The 21,620-nt window shown below is 55.0% G+C and overlaps 1 protein-coding gene across 3 annotated transcripts in view; it reads left to right on the top strand.

The window, feature by feature from the left end:
* Positions 1–119: 119 nt before the first annotated feature.
* Positions 120–21,620, top strand: part of TPCN1 (two pore segment channel 1) — a gene marked incomplete at its 5' end in the record, with an annotated part of 49,229 nt that continues 27,728 nt past the window's right edge. Inside the window, 2 exons of one of the 3 annotated variants that reach the window (XM_079763300.1) lie at positions 120–276; positions 3,246–3,482. In XM_079763300.1, coding sequence (XP_079619426.1) covers positions 120–276; positions 3,246–3,482 — 394 coding nt within the window. Of the gene's footprint in view, positions 277–3,245; positions 3,483–19,708; positions 19,871–21,620 lie in introns of those variants that run through there. The other 2 variants (XM_079763302.1, XM_079763301.1) reach the window with 2 other exon arrangements.

Below are 21,620 nucleotides of genomic sequence, written 5' to 3'. Positions count from 1 at the left end.
TTCTCTAGGAAGGACTTGAGGATTGGCCAATTAGAACTCACCATGGCAGCCTATCTAGCGAATGGGCCGCGGCTAAGGAGGAATGGGGCGGGGCCGGCGGGGTTGAGGGTAGGCGGTGGATGAGAGAGCTGGCGCAGCTGCTGTGGTGGCAGCGGCTGGAGTGGCGGCGGCGGCGGCTGCAACAACTCCGAGCTCGGGGCTGTGGCGGCGGCGCCAGCAGGCTGGGCTGCACGGTGCCGAGCCCGGCGCGCGGTCCGGGTTGCTGGGGCGGCGCGTGTAAGAATCCGAGGGGTGCGAGGGATGGCCTGAGGAGAGGGCAGGGGGCAGGGGTCAGAGGGCGCCGACTAAGGGCTTGCAGCTGGGCGCTGGAGTGTGGGAGGCGGGCCGGGCGGGCGGAGGGGCTGCGGGGAAGTTTTCGCGCGCTTCTCCCTCCAGCCCAGGCTGGGGCTTTGCACCCTCTCTCCTGGTCCCCGACTTCCTGGGGCGACCCCCGCTCGGGGGGCGGGGGAGGGCCCTCCCGATCAGGGCTGAGAGCACGTGGAGCCGGAGCCCGCATTCCTCTTTCCTCCCCTCCTTCCTCACCTGCTCCGGGTCCCTCAGGCGACCCCGCAAGAGACTCTTGCCGGGTCCGGGAGCAGGAGCGGATGGCCGCTGGCCCTCTCCTGGGACCTGTTCCCTAGGGGTGACCCCTCCCTTCTGTGTCCTCCGTAGAGCGAGAGGCCAAGCCCGCCGAAGGAGCGCTGGGCTAGGACTTGGGCAAGTCCCTTCCCGGCTCTGGGCCTCCCTTTTCCCTCTTAAAATGATGGGCTTGAATGAGTTCCGACCGCAGGACTGGTTCCGGGAGGGGATGCCCCTCTAGTCAGGCCGCCTGGGTTGAAAACTGGGCTCTGCCACTTCTTTGCTGTTTACTTGGAAGAGGCAGCTGCGTTAATCCCTCTAAGCCTCAGTTTCGTCATCTGTGAAGTGGGTATTTCTCCACAACAGCGGCACAATTGGATGGCAGAATGTTTTTAATTGTCAAAACTGAGTGAAAGATACAAGGAAGTCCGTTTACATGTTCTCTCTCCTTTGAAAATGCTTGAAAATATCCGTGGTAAAAAAAGTTGAACCGAAAAGAAAATAAAACAGAATTCTTAAGACAGCCAAATAGTAGTGTCTTGTTTGGGGTTTCCTCTTCTGTCTCCCCAGTACTGAGATCTAAAAGCAAAAAGAAATCCCCAGATCTGGAGGAAACAGCAACAGAAATCTCACAGGGAGTTTGCCTGACAGAGAGCTACAGGCTTAGCAGCAGCAAGGAGAGCCGTGCTTGCTTTTGCTGCTTTGTTTTAAGAAGATAGGGATGCCCAGGGACCTGCTGGAGATTGTTCTGATGATTTGTGAGAGAAGCCAGTTGCGGGGCTGCCATTCAGTGGGTTAGTCTGGAGCCCACGTTGATTGAGCCCGGGAGGCCACCGCTTGAGGAAGGAACCTGCTGTTGTTTTGCAGTTCAAAGGTCTGCCATCAGATCTGCTGAGTCGTGGCTTTGCTTTTGGTCCTCCCCAGCGGAACTGGGAATGTGTATAAATAGGAACGGTAGCAGGCTGGTTCCGAGTGTTTTAAACTGGGAACTCAGGAGGAGGGCTTTTGCTGTGTGACTCGGGACATCACTTAAAAAAATGCTCTGGTCCTCTATCCCTTCCTCCTCAAGCACCTAAATCTAGAAGGATAATGCCTGTATAAGAGTGCCATGGTCCCGGCTGTTTCCTCAGTGGTTAGAGCATCGGCCTGTGGACCAAAGGGTCTCGGGTTCGAGTCCCAGTGAAGAACACATACCTTGGTTGCAGGTTCCCCAGTCTTGGTAGGGAACATGTAGGAGGCAACCACTCAATTTTTTTCTCTCTCCCTTCCCTCCTTCCTTTTCACTCTCTAAAAATCAATGGAGAAAATATTCTCGGGTGAGGATTTTTAAAAAAACCCAAAACTCAAAAAAAAAAAAAAAAAAAAAAGAATGCTATGGGCAAGTGTAGGTGACCTGGCACACTAACTTTTCCAGGTCATTGGAGCTAAGTGCTGCCTAAATACCAGGGCTTGGACTTGGGGGGACTGTAGTGTAGTGGTTAGGAGCATAGGGCTGGAGTCCAACTGCGTAGTTCAAAGCTGTGTGTTCTTGGACAAGTTACTTAACCTCTCTGAGCCTAAAGTCTCCCCCTTTGTTATGGGGGATAGTAATCCTACCTATCTATTAGGAAGTTTCAATCAGCTTTACCTAAAAATTGCTGGAAGAGTCCCTGATACATAGTAAGTACTCATCAAGTATTAACTACAATTATTTTAATGGTTATATATTTTTTTAAGTCTTCAAAATCTTTATAAAACTCACACACAAACAAGAACCAAGAGGGTGCAGGTGGAATACATTAGTCATAATCTTAATCTCCAGACGTAATTACCATTAACTGCAGTATTCTTGCAGAGTTTTCCTCTCATTTTAAAAAAAATACATTTTTATTGGTTTCAGAGAGGAAGGGAGAGGGAGAGAGAGATGGAAACATCCATGATGAGAGAGAATCACCTGCACACCTCTTACTGGGCATCGAGCCCACAACCCAGGCATGTGCCCTTGACCGGAATCGAACCCAGGACCCTTCGCAGGCTGACGTTCTATCCACTGAGCCAAACCAGTTAGGGCTCCTCTCATTTTTCCCCCATATATTTTATTGATTTTCTACAGAGAGGAAGGGAGAGGGATAGAGAGCTAGAAACACCGATGAGAGAGAAACATCTATCAGCTGCCTCCTGCACACCCCCTACTGGGGATGTGCCCGCAACCAAGGTACATGCCCTTGACCGGAATCGAACCTGGGACCTTTCAGTCCGCAGGCCAATGCTCTATCCACGGAGCCAAACCGGTTAGGGCGGGCTCCTCTCATTTTTAATGCTATTTTATATTGCAGTACTCCATCATTTTAAAGGGTACCATCCAGTGGTTTTTAGTGTTTTCCCAAGATTGAGCAACCATCACCACTATCTAACTGCAGAACATTTTCATCAGTAGTGGTTGTATTTTAATAATTTTTTTATTATTTTATTTATTTTTTTAAATTTCTTTATTGATTAAGGTGTCACATATTTGTCCTCATCCCCCCATTCCCATCCCCCACCCCTCCCCACGGATGCCCCCACCCCCCTGTTGTCCTTAACCATTGGTTAGGCTCGTATGCATGCACACAAGTAATAATTTTTTTTTTAAATTCCCCAAACTCTAGATGATGCCTCAAATGGAGGAGTCTCTGAGAAGCATCTCTGGGCCAGTGGCTTTGAAAGGGAGCGCAGAGCAGAGACTATTTACAGCCCTGGACATCACATCCTGAGGCCTACGGGAGAGAAGACCATGGCCATGAACTTGGATGACGACGTTCCCCTCATCCTGACCTTGGAGGAGGGCGGCAGTGCCCCACTGGCTCCTTCCAATGGCTTGGGCCAAGAGGAGCTGCCTAACAGAAGTAAGATGGTAGGGTGGACTGGGGGTGGGGGTTGGGGGGCCGCTTCAGGGAGTGAGTTGTGGGCTTGATGGTCTGATTGTAGACATGGTACCCGAGTGCCTGACTCTGTGTTTGACCCCTAGGATCGGACACAAACTCCTGGGGGACTGCAGGGTCCTAATCCTGCACCCCCAATTTAGGGATGCTCCCAGGAGCCCTTGCCTCCCTCAGCGCCTTGCCCCCCCCACCCCCCACTTTGCATCTGGCTTTGTTCCTGGATGCTTGGTGGGGACCTCAGGCACACCTGCGCCTTGGCTAGCTTCCCTGCCCCATTCCTGGTTAAAAAAAGAAACAGATTTCAACACCGGCCTCCGCCTGTCCCACTCTGACGCTGCTGGCAGAGGGCAGAGTTGACTGCTGCTCCCTGCTGGGGCTCTGTCCCTGCGTGGCCCTGGATGCGGGGGGGTGGGGGGGGGGCAAACATTTATCGTGATCCATTGATTTGAGGATTTCCGGGTTTGCTTTGTCTTCCTCTCAACCGCAGCCTAGCGCAAGGTGAACCCAAGAGAGTTTGTGAGCTTTAAATGTTTTAAAGTTTAAGTGTATTTCTGGCAGAATGAGAAGCCTTAAAACCCTTTCTGGTGCTTGTCCCAAAGCCATTTGCTTTCTTTGCTGGGGCCTCGGGTCCACGAGAGGCTGAAAATAACTTGCCTTTTATGAACGGTCCTCAGACGGCAGGGACTCGCGCTTTAGCAAATGGGCGTTTCACCCGCCAGCCGCGTGCCTGAGCCAGGATGGAGGGCTGTTGCTCTCCTTCAGTTCAGAAGTGGAGATCCGTGGGTTGGGGTAAAGACCAGCCTGCCCTCCTGTCCCTCGTGTCCAGGGAGAATACAGTTGGTTGCGGGGAGCTCAGCAGGCATCTCTTGGAAGTGATGGAGGGAGCAGTGGTCCTGTGGACGGAGTGCAGAGGGAGGCCTGGCTCCCTGTAAACTGGCCTCTCCTTGTTGTGGCATGTTCACCCAGCTGGGGTGGCAGAGCTGGGTAGTCCAGGAGGGTTAGACTGTAAACCAGGGCTGAGAAACCAGTGACCCTGACTTCAGGCACACTTCTTAAATGCCCTAGAACTTGCAGGCTTATGTTAGGCTCTTTCTTACCTCTTACCTTAACTAAAATCCTTTTGCAAGGATTTTGTAGAGGAGGAACCAATGAGTCAGAGAGGGTAAGTAACTTGCCTCATGCCACACAGCCCGAAAGTGGTGGAGAAGAGATTTGAACCCAGGACCATCTGACTCCAAAGTTTCTTCCCCCACCCCTCCTCCCTTTTCTCTTCCTGCTCCTCCTGATTCTTTTCCTCCTCTTTTTTTCCTTCATAAGCCCTTAATAAATGTGAGCACTGGCCTTTAGCATTTACATATATTAACTCATCATATAACCTCAAGATAGAGTTATTGTTATCTGTATTTTACAGAAGAAGAAACAGCCTCAGAGAGGTTAAGTAACTTGTCTAAGGTCACACAGCTAGTAAGGAGCAATGCTTCTCTGATCTTCCCTCTCATGCCACTGTGTAAGGTGCTTTGGGAAAGGGGGGTAAATAATGTGACACAGTCTCAACTTCAGAGGAGGACCCCCTCCTAGTGAGGGGGTGGGCCATCCATGACCAACAAGGGAATGCACTGCAAGGGAGGGTGGTTGATGCGCTAAGGGTGTGGATCATTCTGGAAATAGGCTCAAGATTCTAAATCGAAATCCCGATCATTGTCGTGGGTGCCCCTTTTAAGTTCTTCCAAGTATCAGAGCTGGTGGCAGGGTGTCCCGCTTTCCTGCAGGATCAAAGTGGGAAGAACAGCCTAGTTCTGTGTCAAGATCAGGTTTGAACCGATGATAGAGCTTGATGAGTAGGAAATAGGCCAAAAAGACAATAAAGCTAACCTTGGACAGGCCGCGCGTTGGACTGTCCTTGTCGTAGTGAAGTTGGTGGCTTATTTGGGTTTGTTTCTTTTTTATTGTATTTAATATTTTTTTATTGATTTCAGGGAGGAAGGGAGAAAAGAAGAGAGATAGAAACATCAATGATGAGAGAGAATCATTGATCAGCTTCTGCACACACCCTACTGGGGACCAAGCCCAAAACCTGGGCATGTTCCTTGACTGGGAATTGATCTGTGACCTCCTGGTTCATGGGTTGATGCTCAACCATTGAGCCACAAGGCTGGGCTGAATTTGTTTGTTTAGTTTGTTTCTTTTTTAAATTTTTATTTATTTATTTTTAACTAGAGGCCTGGTGCACGAAATTCGTGCATGGGCGGGGGGGGGGGTGTCCCTCAGCCCAGCCTGCACCCTCTCCAATCTGGGACCCCTCGAGGGATGTCTGACCAGCAGTCAGACATCCCTCTCACAATCCAGGACTGCTGGCTCCAAACTGCTTGCCTGCCTGCCTTCCTGATTGCCTCTAACCTCTTCTACCTGCCAGCCTGATTGATGCCTAACTGCTCCCCTGCCAGCCTGATTGCCCCTAACTGCCCTCTCCTGCAGGCCTGGTCACCCTTAACTGCCCTCCCCTGCAGGCCTGATTCCCCGCCCCCCAACTGCTCTCCCCTGCAGGCCTGGGTCCCCCCAACTGCCCTTCCCTGCAGGCCCGGTCGCCCCCAACTTTCCTCCTCTGCCAGCCTGGTCACCTCTAACTGCCCTCCCCTGCAGGCTTGATCGCCCCCAACTCCCCTCCCTTGCAGGCCTGATCCCTCCCAACTGCCCTCCCCTGCTGGCCATCTTGTGGCAGCCTTCTTGTGTCCACATGGGAGCAGCCATCTTTGACCATATGGGGGCAGCCATCTTGTTTGTTGGAGTGATGGTCAATTTGCATATTACTCTTTTATTAGATAGGATATATTTTATTTTTTTTTTTACAGAGAGGAAGGGAGAGGGATAGAGAATTAGAAACATCGATCAGCTGCCTCCTGCACACCCCCTACTGGGGATGTGCCCTCAACCAAGGTACATGCCCTTGACCGGAATTGAACCCAGGACCCTTCAGTGTGCAGGCCGACGCTCTACCCACTGAGCCAAACCAGTCGGGCTCTTTCTTTTTTTTAAATATATTTTTATTGATTTCAGAGAGGAAAGGCGAGGGAGAGAGAGAAAAAAACATCAATGATGAGAGAGAAGCATTAATTGGCTGCCTCCTGCACACCCTTTACTGGGGATCAAGCCTGCAAACTGGTATGTTCCCTTGACTGGAATCAAACCGGGACCCTTCAGTCCACAGGCCAATACTCTATCCAGTGAGCCAAACCAGCTAGGGCTGGATTTATTTCTTAAATAAAACCACACAAAATATAAAACTGACAGGACAGGGTGCAGGGAAATGGTACTTTCTCCCCAGTGCGTTAGTGTCTCCCCCTCTTACTGGGACATTTGCTAAAACCTCTAAGAACGAGTGGGTGCCATGCACCAAGCCTGGCTGGGAAACCAGCAGGGCCTGTCCGAGGAAAAAAAGCCTTCAGAGGAGGCCTGCTCTCCCCTTGGTTAGTTCATGCTCCGATTTCGGCATTGACCTTCTAGCCAGAGTCCCCCTTCCCGGTTGTCTGAGCATTCTGTCCAAAACACAAATCCAGCTCGGTCATCTCCCCAGCTTGAAGCCCCCCGGGACCTTGTCCCCTGCAGGATGAAGGTCAAGCTCTAGGCCAAATACCAGGCCTTGGGTGTCCTAGCACCTTCTAACCTGATTGGCCCCATTTCCTGCTTTCGCCCACAATGTCGCACTGCTTGTTTGCGAGTCCCAGCCGTGCATTCTGAAACCACCTTGCTGGCACCTCACTGCGGAATGCCTTCCCCAGCCTCCTGTTTGCTCAGAAGCTTCAGTCCTGTCTTGGAAATCCTGCTGAGAATGCCATCTCTCTGAACCTCCCCTCTCAGGGCTAATGACTACCCTTTTCTGCTTTGGTATCTTGACGAGGCTCCCATTATTACAAGTGGCTTACTGCGTGGTAATTACTTATTTAGCCATCTGATCACCTAGGAGGCCCTGCGTTCCATTCGTCTGTGTTGTCACCGAGCTTGATGATACAGTCAGCAAGTCGTGGTTACACCTTGTGGGGTTTCTGGCGCCTTGTAGCTCATGGGAGTGGCTGTCTGGGGGTCCCACTCAGAGGTGGGCAGCATCCCCTCCTGCCTCTCCTCCTAACCAGGGGTTTGAGTCTTATTTCTCCCAGCAGAGCTGATGGTCTGGAGGCTGCCCCCATTGTCCCGGGCTGTGGCTCACGGAACCCTTGAGGTAGTAAGGAGCTGGCTGAATGCAGGCGGAGGTCTGCAGCCGAGTTGGTGCTCCCTGGGCACGAGGCACTGGGAACTAAACAGGCTTTCTAAGGGCGTGCGCCTCTGGCGAGCCTGGCCTCCGCCTCGACCAGCAGCTGTCGTCCGTGGCTTCTTCTGGCTCCGTACCTACATATTCCTTGTCTTCGTCTGCTTGGGCTGCCGTGGCAAAATACCACAGATGGGGGCAGGGGCCTTGAACAGCAGAAAGTTATGGTCTTACAGTTTTGGAGGCTGGAAGTCTGAGATCAAGGGGTCAGCAGGTTTGGTTTCCTCTGAGGCTTCTCTCTTTGGCTTGCAGACGGCCACCTTGTCAGTCACTGTTTGCTCACGTGTTCATCCTTTGCTCTGTGTCCTAATCTTTTCTTTTTTGGTTTTAAAGATGGCTTATAGATTTTTTCCCCCCTTACATATGTTTATATTGATTTTCTCAGAGAGGAAGGGAGAGGGAGAGGGAGATAGAAACATCCATGATGAGAGAGAATCATTGATCGGTTGCCTCCTGCATGCCCCCCACTGGGGATCGAGCCTGCAACCCGGGCATGTGCCCTGACCAGGAATCGAACCGTAAGCTCCTGGTTCATAGACTGACGCTCAACCACTGAGCCACACCAGTGGGGCATAAGGATACCAGTCAGATGGGGTTAGACCCACCTCTGTGCCTTCATTTCACCTTAACTACCTCTTTCAAGGCCCTGTCTTTAAGTACAGCCATACCTGAGGTCCTAGGGGCTAGGGCTTCAACATAGGAGTTGTAGGGGGACACGATTCAGCCCAGAGCACTCCTGCCCTTTGCTTAGATGCAGATTCCCAGGAACCTGGCCGTGCTGCCTGTGCCCTTTGATCTTACCTAGAGGTGACCTATGATGGGACATTGTCCCTGCAGGACACTGGACGGTTTGGGGTTTTTTTTCTCCTTATATGGGCGAGAATGGATTTTATCCAAGACTCAGCCATCTCTGGGCTATGCGGGTAGCTGCCGAAATGCTAACGAATGACTCATAGGCAGTTGATCCAGGAGGCAGGTAGGAGCGGAGGTATTTAAAGCCTGGCACTTAGGAATGACCTTGAGCACAGTTCAGCGGGGCTGGCCTTTGACAGTGCAGGTTGGAGAGAGCCCACGCACTGGGGCACTGGGCGTCGGGCTGTCGTTAGCCTGCCACTAGACACAGTCTGAATGTCGTGGGCCTTCAAGGGACTTTCCAAGGGAATTCTGGTCACATTCCGCTTTTGCCTTCTTGTTGCCTTTAAACTCACTAGCTGCCCAGGTTGGGCCTGTGCTCTGTGCCTTCGCTGGTGAAAAGGCGATTGGGGGAAAGGGAGGTGGCTGAGGCTTGAGCAGGGCACTTAGTGTCACGGGCTCCTTTGGTGCTGATGGTTCGTGGTTGCCGGGCGACAGGCCACCCCTGGGTAAGGCTTAGGTAATAGAGCAGAGGAGGCCCTCTCCCTCCTTCACCCCGATGCCCGGTATGATGCCTGGCAGTTACCTGGAGCCCAGTGTGGCATCTAGCCACGTGGAAGGTCACTGTCCCCTTGCAGGGGGTCAACCCATGATGCCCTGGCTCCCTTTGCAGCGTGTTGACGTGGCCAGGGCCAGTTGGCACCAGGCCAGATTGAGATGGGCCCGAGCTCTGGGTCTTAGTGCAGAGAGAGCCGAGATGAGCTGGAAAGAGCAGAGGGGCGCATATCCCAGGATGATCACCCCCCACGTGGGCTCCGTCGCCGAAGTCTGTGCCCGAGGTGCTTTCTCTGACCCATTCTCTCCAGTGTACTTACTTGCTTAAGACGGAAGCCTAAGAGACTTGCATAGCTTTTGCCATTTGTGATACCCTGAGTAGCGGAGTGGTCAAGCCTGTGGCCTCTGGAGCCCAGCTCCGGGCCCCCCATCCTAGCTAGTATGGGGCTTAGCTTCTCCAAGCCTCCCCCTCCTACCTGTACACTGGGATCTGATAGCATCTCCCAGGAGGGCTGTTGGGGAGATTTAATGAGATGCCCGTTTTAATGTATAAGTGCTTGACCAATCATAGGTGTGTTTATCATGGCCAGAGACCGTGCTTGTTTGGAATATCATGGCTCACAAGCAGGGGTCCTGAACCCAGGCCAAGACCCGAATCCTTTTTGCCTCGCTGCTGGGCCAGCAGGTGGCCGCTGCCAGGCGGGGAAGGAGGCAGCGTGGCAGCTGGAGACCTAACAGCAATTAAGAGTTTCACAGCCTCCCAGGGAGCGGGGGCATTTGGCTCCGCCGGAGTCCCTCCCCTGGCTTTCTTAGGGCCTCACCAAGGCAGAAAGCCTGGTGTCACCAGGCTGACGGAGGCACCGATTAAAATGAGCAAGCACCCGGCATGCTGGGTTCCAGCCTTGTCACCGAAACGCGAAGCCTTCGCTTCCTCGGCCCTCTGCGTCTTCACGGGGGATCCTGTCTGTCGCCTCGGGCCCCCCTGCCATGAAATGCCATCTCTCCCCTCCACATGCAGATAGCTGCCGCCTCGGAATGGCAGCAGCGGCAGCTGGGTGCGGGCGGGACCGGCTGCACTGCTCTTTCCCCGTCGCCTTCGGGGGGTCTAAGTTCACATTTGTTCCGAGAGCTTCATGAGCCAGAACGCGCTGCTCCTCAGCCTCCGAGCTGGGGAGGGACGTGGGGAGGTTCTGATGGCTCCCAGCAGGGGCCTCTGGTGGCTCTGGTCGCAGCGCCCCCGGGCTGCCTCGGATCAGATGGAGCACGGGGTCAGGAAGGAAGCCCTGCGCTGTGGAAGGGACCCAGGGTTCGAGACTGCCCCTCCCACCCTGTGCTCAGGGACCCACGGGGCGGCTCTCCATTCTCCTCCCTTTGCTGGTGAATTCCCTGTTTGGGACATTTCCTGACTCTCTCTCTCCATTCCAAGCTGGGGAGGGTCATGCACGAGGAAAAGAGTGGCTCACGGGTATTGAGCTCCTGCCACGTGCCAGGTGGTGTCTGAGGCACCTTCCTGGGCCGTCTCCCTGGGTCCTCCCGGCAGATCTGCGCAGTTGGTCTCATTGTCTTCATCTGACGAAGGAAACCGAGGCTCTGTGGTGGGAACTTAACCAAGTGCACGCAGCCAGCAGGTGCCCACGGCCGCTTCGAACCCGAGTCTTCTGGCTCCAAAGCTCAGGCTCCTACGCGATGGGCCGCACACCAGGAAGTCAAGCTCTGGAAGAGACAGGATTTCAGGGGGAATTGGCTTTTCCAGAAGGAAGCTGGTGCCTATCTTCGTCTTCATCTTTGTTTTTGTTAATCGTCTCCTGATGATATGTTTTCCACTGATCTTTAGAGTGGAAGGGAGGGAGGGGGAGAGGGGGAGAGAGGAAGAGAGAAAGAGAAAGATCCATGTGAGAGAGAGACATCATTCGGTTGCCTCCCACGTGCACCCTGACCGGGGCCTGGGATCGACCAGGTACGTGCCTTTGGCTGGGAATTGAACCCGTGACCCTTCAGTTCTCAGGCCGATGTTCTACTATTGAGCCATACCGGCCAGGGCTATCTTCTTCTTTTTTTTTTTTTTAATTAAACTTTTATTGCCTACAAGGTATTTCTCCTACATTGGAGTGCGATAGCTAGAACTCCCTCTCCTGTTGCAAAAATAGCAAAACCGACGGGCTTTCACTGTACAAGCTGTATTGGATCATCACAGAGAAACCAGAAGGCATGAGTAAGTGGGGGGGAGGGGGGGAGCCACAGAGGGCAGCCACGATTGCACCCGCCGAGCCATCGACAGCTTTCTCCTCAGTGTGCGCACTTCCTCAACTCTTCTGCATGGTCTTGGAGGGTCCCACCCCGCCCCCTCCCCTCCCCCCCCCCCCCCCCCCCCCAGGGCCATGCTGCGGATTGAGACTTCATCCTGTGGTGATGGAGAAGCAGGGGAGTGACCTGTCCCATTTCAGGGCAGGGTCTGAAATTCACTCGGGCTGCCCTGCAGAGAGTGGCTAGGAATGGGGGGCAAGGCCAGGGGGCATGGAGGTGGCCCGGGGACACGCTGGGACCTGCTTGGTTTGGCCTGAGCAGTGTTTAAGCAGGTGCATTGTTTGCTCTCAGCATGAGCACTTGGCCCCTCTGGTCTCACACACCCCAGCTTCCCAGGTTTGATACCCGCCGGGTGCCCGCAGGCATTTGCGTTCATAGCCCTTGGAGTGAATTTTGGTGGATTTGGCGCTGTGGCGGGAGGCGAGAGAGCAAATGACATTGAAGACTTAACTAAGAAGTAAGCAGATCAGCCTGTGGATGGGGGATTTAGGGACAAGTAGGAGTTGGGGATGCTGGGGAGAGGGATGTGCAACTTGAGGTGTGGGGAGGGAGTAACCTGCCCAGGCAGACAGCGGCGCGGTGGGTGTTGGTGGTCTGCCACGTACCAGGCAGGCACCCGGGCAGGCGTGTGACGCACCCTGATCGCAGAGCCCTGCCACCTCCATTCTCAGGCCTTGCACAGTTTGGTTACCCCCGAGGACAGATAAGGAAACCATAAACTTAGCCCCCCTCCCTGGTGAGAGTTAGGCCAAGTTCTTGGATCGAGTGACAGACGCAGCCCTTGAAGGCCAAGTGCCCTGCCCCACATTCCCTGCCTGGCCCGACGCCTGGCAGTGGTGGCCCGGCCCTTTCCAGGCCGTGAGCAGTTTTGCCTCAGTTACACTCCTGGCGCGATGCCTTCCGTTCTGTACTCCACCCCAGAAATCAGAACCAATAATCAAACATTTTAAAACGTGGGGCTGCTCCTATAATCTCCTGTTTTCAATAATCCCATCATCTCGATTATTTTCTTATTTAACCACCTTCGCTACCGAGCCTCCCTGTGGCTGCTGGTCTCTTTTTTGGGGGAGAGACAGAGAGAGAGAAACGTTGATATGAGAGACACATTGATTGGTTGCCTCCCCAACACGCCCTGACCAGGGCCAGGGATCTAGCCTGCAACTGAGGTACCCGCCCTCGACTGGAATCGAACCCGGGACCCTTCAATCCACTGGCTGATGCTCTGTCCACTGAGCCAAACGGGCTAGGGCTGGGCTGCTTGTCTCATGCTTCGGATCTGTCCTCACTTCACCTGCAGACCTTTGTCCTCCTTCCCAGGAGCTTTCCCGGAACCCTCCACAACCGGTTAGGATAGTGGCTGCGTTTCCACACCCTCCCCTTCCCTTAATGCACTGTTTGTACCTCATTCTCTGCTCCCCATGCCCAGTGGCCGGCTCGCTCCCCAGCCCCTGCGTGTGAGAGATTTGATTAATGCCTCATGTACCGAATCTGGGTTTGCTTTGTGCTATGATGGATTCCTAAACATTGTGAGAAAATGGACTTTGGGTGAAGTAGATAATTTAAAATATGGGCAGGAGGGCTGAGTTCGGCAAAGCATCCTTCCACAGTATGATAAATACCCCTTGGCTCATCCTGGTGGGTTTGGTCAACCACGTTTCTTTCCATCAAGGCTTAACCTGTTTGTGGACTTCTTTCTTTTTTAAAAACATATTTAAAGATATTTTTATTGATTTCAGAGGGGGAGAGAGAAATGGGAACATCAATGATGAGAATCATAGATCGGTTGCCTTCTGCACACCCCACACTGGGGATCGAACCTGCAACCTGGGCATGTGCCCTGACTGGGAATCGAATCTCGGCCTTCTGGTTCATAGATCGACGCTGCACCACTGAGCCACGCCGGCCGGGCGTGGAGTACTTTCTGGTGGCTCTGATGCCTATTTGAGGTGGCCTGGCTGAATTGGACAGGCAGGAAGGTACAGTGCCCAACCCCATGCAACGCCGGGGTAGGTGCAATTGTTTTGGGTCCTGATGTTTTATATAACTGCGCCTCTTCCTGGTAGTGCAAGTTTTGCAAAGGCAGGGACCATGTCTTTTCTGGGCACTGAGAAAACTGTCATTAAGTAACGTATCTGGGAGTGAGTCACCAGGTTCCCAAAACACCCAGGGTCCCAAGTGACTGTCAGTCACACCCTGGCCTGCTCCTGGAGCCATCTGGGATGACAGGGAGACATGCACACGTGACCAGGTCGGAAATAGCCCGGGCGGGGCCTGGCCCCTGCTTCCTCTAGGAGCAGCCTACGTTTTGGACGTTTAGGTCTCTGCTTTTAGGGCTTTGCAGTTTTCCAGGAGCCCACACATGCCCCGTAATGGCTGTGTCACCCCTGGTGGCTGGTTCCCACCTCCCCACCGCGCTGAGCTCACTCACCTCTCTTTTTGTTTTTGTTAGATTGAGTTTTGTGTTTTGTTTTGTTTCAAGACAAAGTTTTATTTTTAATTTTTATTGATTTCATAGAGGAAGGGAGAGGGAGAGAGAGAAACATCAATGATGAGAGAGAATCATTGATCGGCTGCCTCCTGCACGCCTCCTACCGCCACCCCAGCATGTGCCCTTGACCGGAATCGAACCCGGGACGCTTCAGTCCTCAGGCCAACGCTCTGTCCACTGAGCCAAACCAGCGTGGGCAGATTGGGTTTTTATTTTTATTTTTTCTTATTCTTTTAGCTCTTGCTGGAAATCAGCTCGGGCGGAGTGAGCTGGGCTCCCTGCTGGCTAATGGCTTGGAGACACTCCAAGCTGCCGGATGCCTTGGCTTTCACTTGTGAGTGGTCGTCGACAAACGTGATGTCTTCCCTCTGTGACTCTCAAGGGTCCCCTCTCATCACGGGCTCGGCTGTGCACGCTTGGCTGGCCTGCTTCGCTGTCTGGAGTCACAGCTTTCACTGTGCGCCCCATAGCCGGACGGGTCGCCTCGATGGGGCCCAGGTTGTAACAGAACCAAAGCGCCCGCAGGCTCCAGGCACGCTGGCTCACGTCGTTTCGGGCTGTTTCCTTTTGGGTCACACAGTCCTGGCATGTGTCAGGCTCACAGATCTGGAGATCAGGAGGCTTGGGAGAATTCTCAGGAGGTTAGAAAGGTGCGTGTGGCCCTGGCCGGTGTTGGCCAGTGGTTAGAGCATCGGCCTGTGCACTGGAGGGTCTCGTGTTTGATTGCCAGTCAAGGGCACGTACTTGGGTTGCCAGTTCAGGGTGCGTTCGGGAGGCAACCCTTTGATGTGTCTCTCTCACATCCATGTTTCTCTCCCCCTCCCACCTCCCTTCCATTTTCTCTCTAAAAATCAATGGGAAAAAATAGCCTCCCTCCTCCGGTGAGGATTAGAAAATAAAAACACCACAAAAAGAAATGTGTGTGTGTTGGGGGCATGATTCCGTCTGCTGATAACTCCACAGCACTCTCCTGTTTCTTCAGTCTCTGGCTTGCCGGCATCACCTCTTGGTAGCTGTGCAACCTTGAATGAGGAGCTGAGCTTCCATTTCTTCCTGATTTCAGTTTCGTCATCTGTGAAATGGGGATAAGAATGTTTTCATTCAGGGCTGCCATAAAGATTAAATGGGACATGCTCATAGACCATGGGCCTCTGCTTAAGAAACGTTAGCTGGGTTTTGCATTTTCTTAAGGATCTGGTTGTGGCAAGTGGGGGACGGACACGTTAACGCCCTTGGCCACGTGGTGCACTGCAGAGATAAGAGCTCCAGCAGCCGCAGCGTCTGCCCGCTCTTTAAGATGGTCTCTCTTGTATTTTTCTTCACTGGCGGTGCCTCTTTTGGGCTGCCTTCCGCCCTCGATGGAAGGGGAAACTGAGGATAAGGAAGAGAAGGCTGAGCCCAGTGCCTGGCCACTGACTGCGCAGGCGTTCAGGCCCCTGCCGGCTCCTCTGGGAGCGGCACCAGCCAGGCGAGCCCAGGTCCCAGGAGAAGTGGCATGTCCCGGCCCTCAAGCTCTCTGGGATGTAGACTTCCTCCCAACTGTCACTTCCCCAAGGGCCCGTCCCTTGTCGTGTCTTGTCGCTGCTCTTCTGAGCAGAGCTGCTTGCTGTGGCAGCAGATCCAGATGCTGGGGCGTGGCCAGTGCTCTGTGCGCCTAGCCAGGCCCAGGGCCCAGGCCCTCCCCCGCCTCTCCCCTCCCCCCCACCTTGTGGTAGGGGCTGGAACAGTCTTCTGATCTGAGCCAAGAGGACAGCATCAGCTGACACGTCAGTAGCCTGCATGAAGCATGTGGCTCGCAGCCAGCCTCGTTCCTCTAGCACTGCTGGTCTGCTGACCCAGGGCAAGGGCCCGGGGGCGGGGGGGGGGGGGTGCCTGTGTGCAGTGAAAAATGCCTTTCATCTCCATTTGCTCCTCCGCCGCTCCCGTCCCGGTCCCTGTGTGCTCCACAATTAGCATTTGTGCTGCTTCCGAGTGAATACGGACAGATGTTCACGCAGGTGCTGCACTCTTCACTGGGTAAACAGAGTGGAGTCTGCATGCCTCTGCGTGCGTGTGCGTGCGTGCGTGTGTGTGTGTGTGTGTGTGTGTGTGTGTGTGTGACGCGTAGGGCCTTCGAGATGTGCCTAGTCTTTACACATGTTTTCTCTTTTCAAATTATCTGAAGCACTCTGCACATGGTAGGTGCTTGATAAATGCTGTGCGATGGGTGTTGGGTTGGAGTGAGAGCCTTTTGTTTTCATTATAAACCCAGCGGCACAGGAGTGGGGAGTACAATTGCAAGTGAAACCTTGAGATTCACAGACCAGAGAAGGTAGAAGTCGGGTCCTGCCTCGCCACGAAGCTACCTGTAAACCAGTGTTCTCTCTGCCTGGGCCCAAGGCGGGTGGAGGGGGTGCCAGGACATGGTTCTTCGTGCAGAGGGTGGTGAGAAGGATTCTACGATAGAAATGACCTCAGTGGCCCCATAAGTGTGACTCACCGTGGCTCCCCGGGAAGAGGAACTTGCATTTTTGCCGGAGCAGGATGTTTGTAGATGGGGTTACCATGTTAACCAAGACTGACCACCTTGGCTAGGCGGTCAGCATGCCCCACTGTTAGGACCCATTGGTTCAAGTTCCATAATGTGGTTTACAGCCGCCTGCGGCTCCTGCAGGTGGGGGAAGAGGGTGGGTGCTCGGGCGGCCTGGGCGTGAACCCCAGCTTGGCCACATCCTTGCTCTGTGACCTTAGGCAAATCACTCAGCCTCTCTGGGCCTTCCTTTCCCCTTCCGTAAACTGGAGAGGATAACAGCACCTGCTTCATCGGGCTTTTGACCCTGAGAACTCTGTCTGGGGCACATACAGTGCTGAGTGTGAGCTGTAGTTCTTGGTATCGGCCTGATCTCTGGCTCTTTAAGCTTCAGGATTATGGAACCTTCTGGATTATGGAACCCACACATGCCCTGCTGTTTGCTTCTCTGGGCTTTATGCATGATCTTCCCATTTCTGGAATGTAGACCCACCCCACCCTCATCCACCCGGTGACACCTCTTCGTCCTTCAAAAGCCTGCGCAGACATCACCCGGGAATCCCTCCCTGCCCCTGCCCAGCAGCCCTGGAGGGTAGCTGTTGTCTCTTTTCCAGGCTGCTGTAACGAACACATGACTTTAATGCACCGGAATCACATTCCTTCTTTCGCCTCCTGAGACTGAACCCCGTGAGGACAAGAATTCATGGTTAACTTTTCAAAAAAAAATCCAACACCTAGCACAATGCCTGGTATACAGTAGGTGCTGAATAAAGGTCTCTTCAAATTAAACCATGTTTGTTTGCATCTGGAAAGTCAGCCTTTGTGAACTTCACCCACCCGCCTTTACTCCCCCAAATTACCGCATGATTTCTTAAGACTGGAGAGTTGCTCTCAAGGTCATGTCGTAACCTCAGGATGGGAGGTTTCTGTGTGGCCTGTGTGGGGTGGACACCTCGGGCAGTAATCACCACCATAGACCATTAAGGGGTGCTCATTTTCCCAGCCCTCCTGCCTCTCTGTTCATCTCCTTAGTTACGGCTCTCAACTTGCCAGCCAGTTCAAGTTCACGGACAGCCTTCTAGTATCTACAGAGAATCCCTCTGGATTTGGCCACTTAGATCCCTGTCAGCTGGCCAGAAACAAAGCTGGAGGTGGCACCAGGCATTATCCCATTATCCTGGCCGGTTCCAAACCGGACCCCCTCCTTCTCGAACAGCGCTTGACCCATGGGACCGGCCTGGGTGAGCTTTTCGTTTTTCCTTTCCGCCTCTGGCTTAAGCCTCTGGCAGGATGGGTTTTGGGCTTGAGTCCAGCGATTCAACCGGGAGGGCTCTGTGCCAGCTCTCGCCTTTTGGAGGTCTGTATCCTGGCTCGGGGCTCTGCCTGGGTTTGCAGCCTTCAGTAATGTGTGTGAATAATGTGGGTCTGCTTCCCACACCATCTTGCAGCCAGTCACCAGCAAGGGCAGGCCTGGGCAGGGGGGAACGTGCGCTCTGCTCTCTTTCGGCAAAGTGGCTCTTGCCCGATTTTTGTCTGGGGGCCTTGGCAGGGTCAGCCGGCACAGGCAGTGCGGCGACGCCGCGCCTGGAAACTCATCAGCGTCACTCTGGTTCATTTCCTCCCCTCTTCCAGCGTTTTCCCAGGGAGTGGGGCTCTCAGCGACAACTGGCGAACGGTTGGGCGGTTGCTCGTTGTCATTCTGGCGGGCACCGGTTTCCGGAGGGCTCCAAGTGCTTTGTGGGTATTGGCATTTGTTTCTGCCATGCCCGGGGCACAGTTGGCGCCGGTCCCAGTTAATGGATGAAGAAACTGAGGCTCTGGGGGTTAGATGGTGAACCGGGGGAGGGGAGGGGTACAGCTGGGACTGAACTTGGGTGAACAGGGCAACCTTTTGTCTTGAAGAGGATGTGCAGGAGTGTGTGTGTGTGTGTGTGTGTGTTTGAGAATGCGCGAGGTTGGTTGCAGGCATTTAGGAGAGAGAATGAAAGGGAGTGAGGATTGCCTGGGGGTCGGGTCCTCGGTGTAAACCTGCCCAGAACAATCATGGCCTAGTATTCTTTCTGATCAGAGCTGCCTCCCATGAGGAAGGAGCTCGTGGGCCTTTTATCCAAAGCGGCCTCCTGCCCCAAGCCCCAAAGGAAGGCCCGGTGGTTACCCCGCCCAGCAGATCCTGCCCTGTTGGGAGGGAGTGGGTCACAGAAGCCCTCCCTCCGCCTGCCCTTCCCTCTCCTCCCTGGTGCAGCTTTATGGCCGGCATATGGAAACTGTTTCTATTTACCCAGCACCCCCAGGATGCGGCTGCACACTGTGCTCCAGCGAACGGAAACCCTGGATTCCCCGCAGGGCCGTTGCAGAGGCTGCATGCAAAGCAGCCAGCTGTTTTGCAGGGAGCGTCTGGGCCTGTTACATCAGCGTTGCCATCTGTGCAAACAGGTCATCCTGGTGTGTCGGCCTGCGCTCTGGATGGGGAGCTGCTCTCAGACGCGGAGGCAGAGTTTCTGTAACTGTTTTGTATCCGCACGCCTGTCCTTCAGGGCTGGTTTTCCGGGCCCGTCTTCTGCCAGTGATTTTAGTTCACCTCCCTGGGCCGATTGCCAGGATTCGGGGAGAGTAGTTTAGGGGTAGACGTTGCATAAGGTCTATGGATCTGAAAAGGCTGCCGACTGGTTCTCACCGGAGCGCTCTCTGCCCAGGGCACCAGGGGTGCAGAACGAGATGTTTCCTTCAGGGAACTTTCCCCGGAGGCGCGTGTGGGAGCTTCCTGGTTGCCAAGAGTGTTCCTGGTCAGCCTCCTCTGGCCCTTTGGGAACCGGTGAGCAGAGAAACTGGCTTCCCTGAGACCCGGGCAGACGGCTTCCCCCACCCTCCTGCCTGCTGCGCGTCTTCTCCCTTCTTCCCTCCGGTCCCGGCCCAGCTGCCGAGGCGGAAATGCCGAGGCCGGGGCCGGCCGGCCTCTTCCTGGAGGAGGCAGCAGAGGGCCAGCTCCCCGCCCGCCCCGCGGTGAGGTCATCCTGTCTCCTGGAGCGGGGCCTTGGCGGCCTGCCTCCACCTCGCCTTTCCAGCTCTCCTGGCAGAACCCGCCCTGCCCTGGGTAAGGACGGTGGCAAAGTCCCAGGTCCCACATGCTCATTCTCACGTGGTCTCTCATGATCGCCAGTGTGAGGGCCGGCCCAGCCCACAGGATGGGGCTGGCCCTGGGGTGAGAGCTCACCTGCCCACTTTGGTGGCCAGGATTCTTTCCGAGCAGGGGACGCTCCCGAAGATGCAGGCCCCAGTCACTTACCCGGGGACCTTCACTCCCCGGAAGTGCAGATTCGGCCCAGGTGGGCAGTAGATCAGGGCAGGTAGGTGCTAACAGTCACGGAGCTCTGAGCTTCCCAGGCAGACGACCCGGGGCAGGCCCAGTGGGCCTCAGCGTGGGGACAGACCATCCCCTGGGACGTCGTGCCCAGTGGTGACCAGGAACGGGGAGCCCCTCACAGCTCTCACTTCCTGCTTTGAGGGAGTTCATTCTGAGGAAGTCCCTGAGATCGGTTCCCCAGTGAGCAGGGCCTTGTGCCCCGGACACCCCCACCTGAACTCCAGGCCACCGTCAAGTGGCCCCTTTACCTCTGATGGCCCCCTTGAGCCCCCTGCCTTCCTCTCTTTTACGGACCATAATTGTCCCTTCCCTCTGGGAGGCGGCTAAGCCTTTAAGCGTTCCTTCTAACGGCAGCAATAAAGCACTGGGAGTTGGAGCGTGTCCATCGCCTCTCCAGCCTAGGAAGTGGGGAACAGCGCAGGGGGCAGGAAATGAGGACCCCCCGCAGCGCCCCCCGCCCTCCCCCCGCTTTGCCATGCACTCAGAGTGCCGCTGGACTTGGCCACAAGGCCGCCGCCTCTGCTTGAGGCTGCCATGAAAGGAAAGGGAGGGACCGGGGCCCCCTGCCTTCCACCGTGCCCTTTCTACAGCCCCTACATGCGCTGCCCAGCCGCTGGGGCCCGAAGGCGGCTCTTTGAAATCACCTGCGGCTCCTGAATAGCCCCTCGGCCGCCCTCGCCTCCCTTGCCACCTAGGGCCTTTCAGCCCTCTCCCCACACAAGAGCCACAAGCAAGCTGATCGGCTTTGCCTTTGGGACCTGGTCAGCAAGCCAAGGTCTGTGTTCTGAGCAAGTGCGGGGTGAATGGCGAGAAGCCGCGGACAAAGGCCACCCTGGAGGGGACAGCTCCCCATCCTTCCCCTCGGCAGTTCCCGTCTTCGTTTTCCTTTCTGTCTGTCTTCTTTAAGGCTCTGCTCTGAATTACTCTTATACAGCATCGTCGCTCTTCAGCAGGTCCTTAAAAGATGATCTTGAGAAAATACAGACAGATCACGTCAAGCCCCTTATAAGGCCCTTGGGCACCCCTACTGCACCCTGGCTGGGCACCGGGCTCTGGTGGTCACCCCTGCTGTGCTCTCCGGCCACTGGCCATCCTAAGTGTCCCATGGAGTGTGCTTCTGGAATCGGTGGAGCAAGGGCTTCCCTTTCAGATCTGTGTGTCATCATGCCTGACACTGCTCTGGGCTCTCAGGACACCGCGGTGAACAAGACAAAAGGCCCTGCCCTCAGGGGCCTGCCATTCCAGGCAGGGAAGCTGGCTCTAATGCACTGTGGGTGGGAGGGGGCGGGGTTCAACCCCAGGAGAAAGCAGAGAGCCGCGTGAGGGTGACAGAGGGTGATGGGCATGTGACTTCCAGAGAGGCCAAAGGTGGCCCCTGAGAGGACGATGTTCGGGGGGATCCTGGGAGACGGGGAAGGAGGCCAGTTAAAGACCTGGGGAAGGGCCGGGGGAACAGTAAGCTCTGGCAAAGTGAGGCTAATGTCCACGGCATCTGTGCCAGCTCATCACCCGCCCGCCCGGCACTGTCGTTACTGTACCTGGGACTGCTGTGTCTGGGCCGCCGGCCCCGCTGCCTGTGTGAAGGTCGCGGAGGCCGGGGCGCGGGCACATGAGGGGGCAGCACTGTCCAGCTGGCTGCCTGTGGCTGCTCCTACCTCCGCGTCACTTTTGGCCCATGCCTCCCTGGTCCCGTGAGCAGATCGAGGAAGGCGGTTTGACCTTCTCTCTCCGCC

The sequence above is a fragment of the Cnephaeus nilssonii genome (genome assembly GCF_951640355.1).
Source record: "Cnephaeus nilssonii genome assembly, chromosome: 22".
Taxonomy (NCBI): domain Eukaryota; kingdom Metazoa; phylum Chordata; class Mammalia; order Chiroptera; family Vespertilionidae; genus Cnephaeus; species Cnephaeus nilssonii.
The sequence above is the reverse complement of the archived record's forward strand: the minus strand, read 5'-3'. Positions and strand labels throughout refer to the sequence as shown.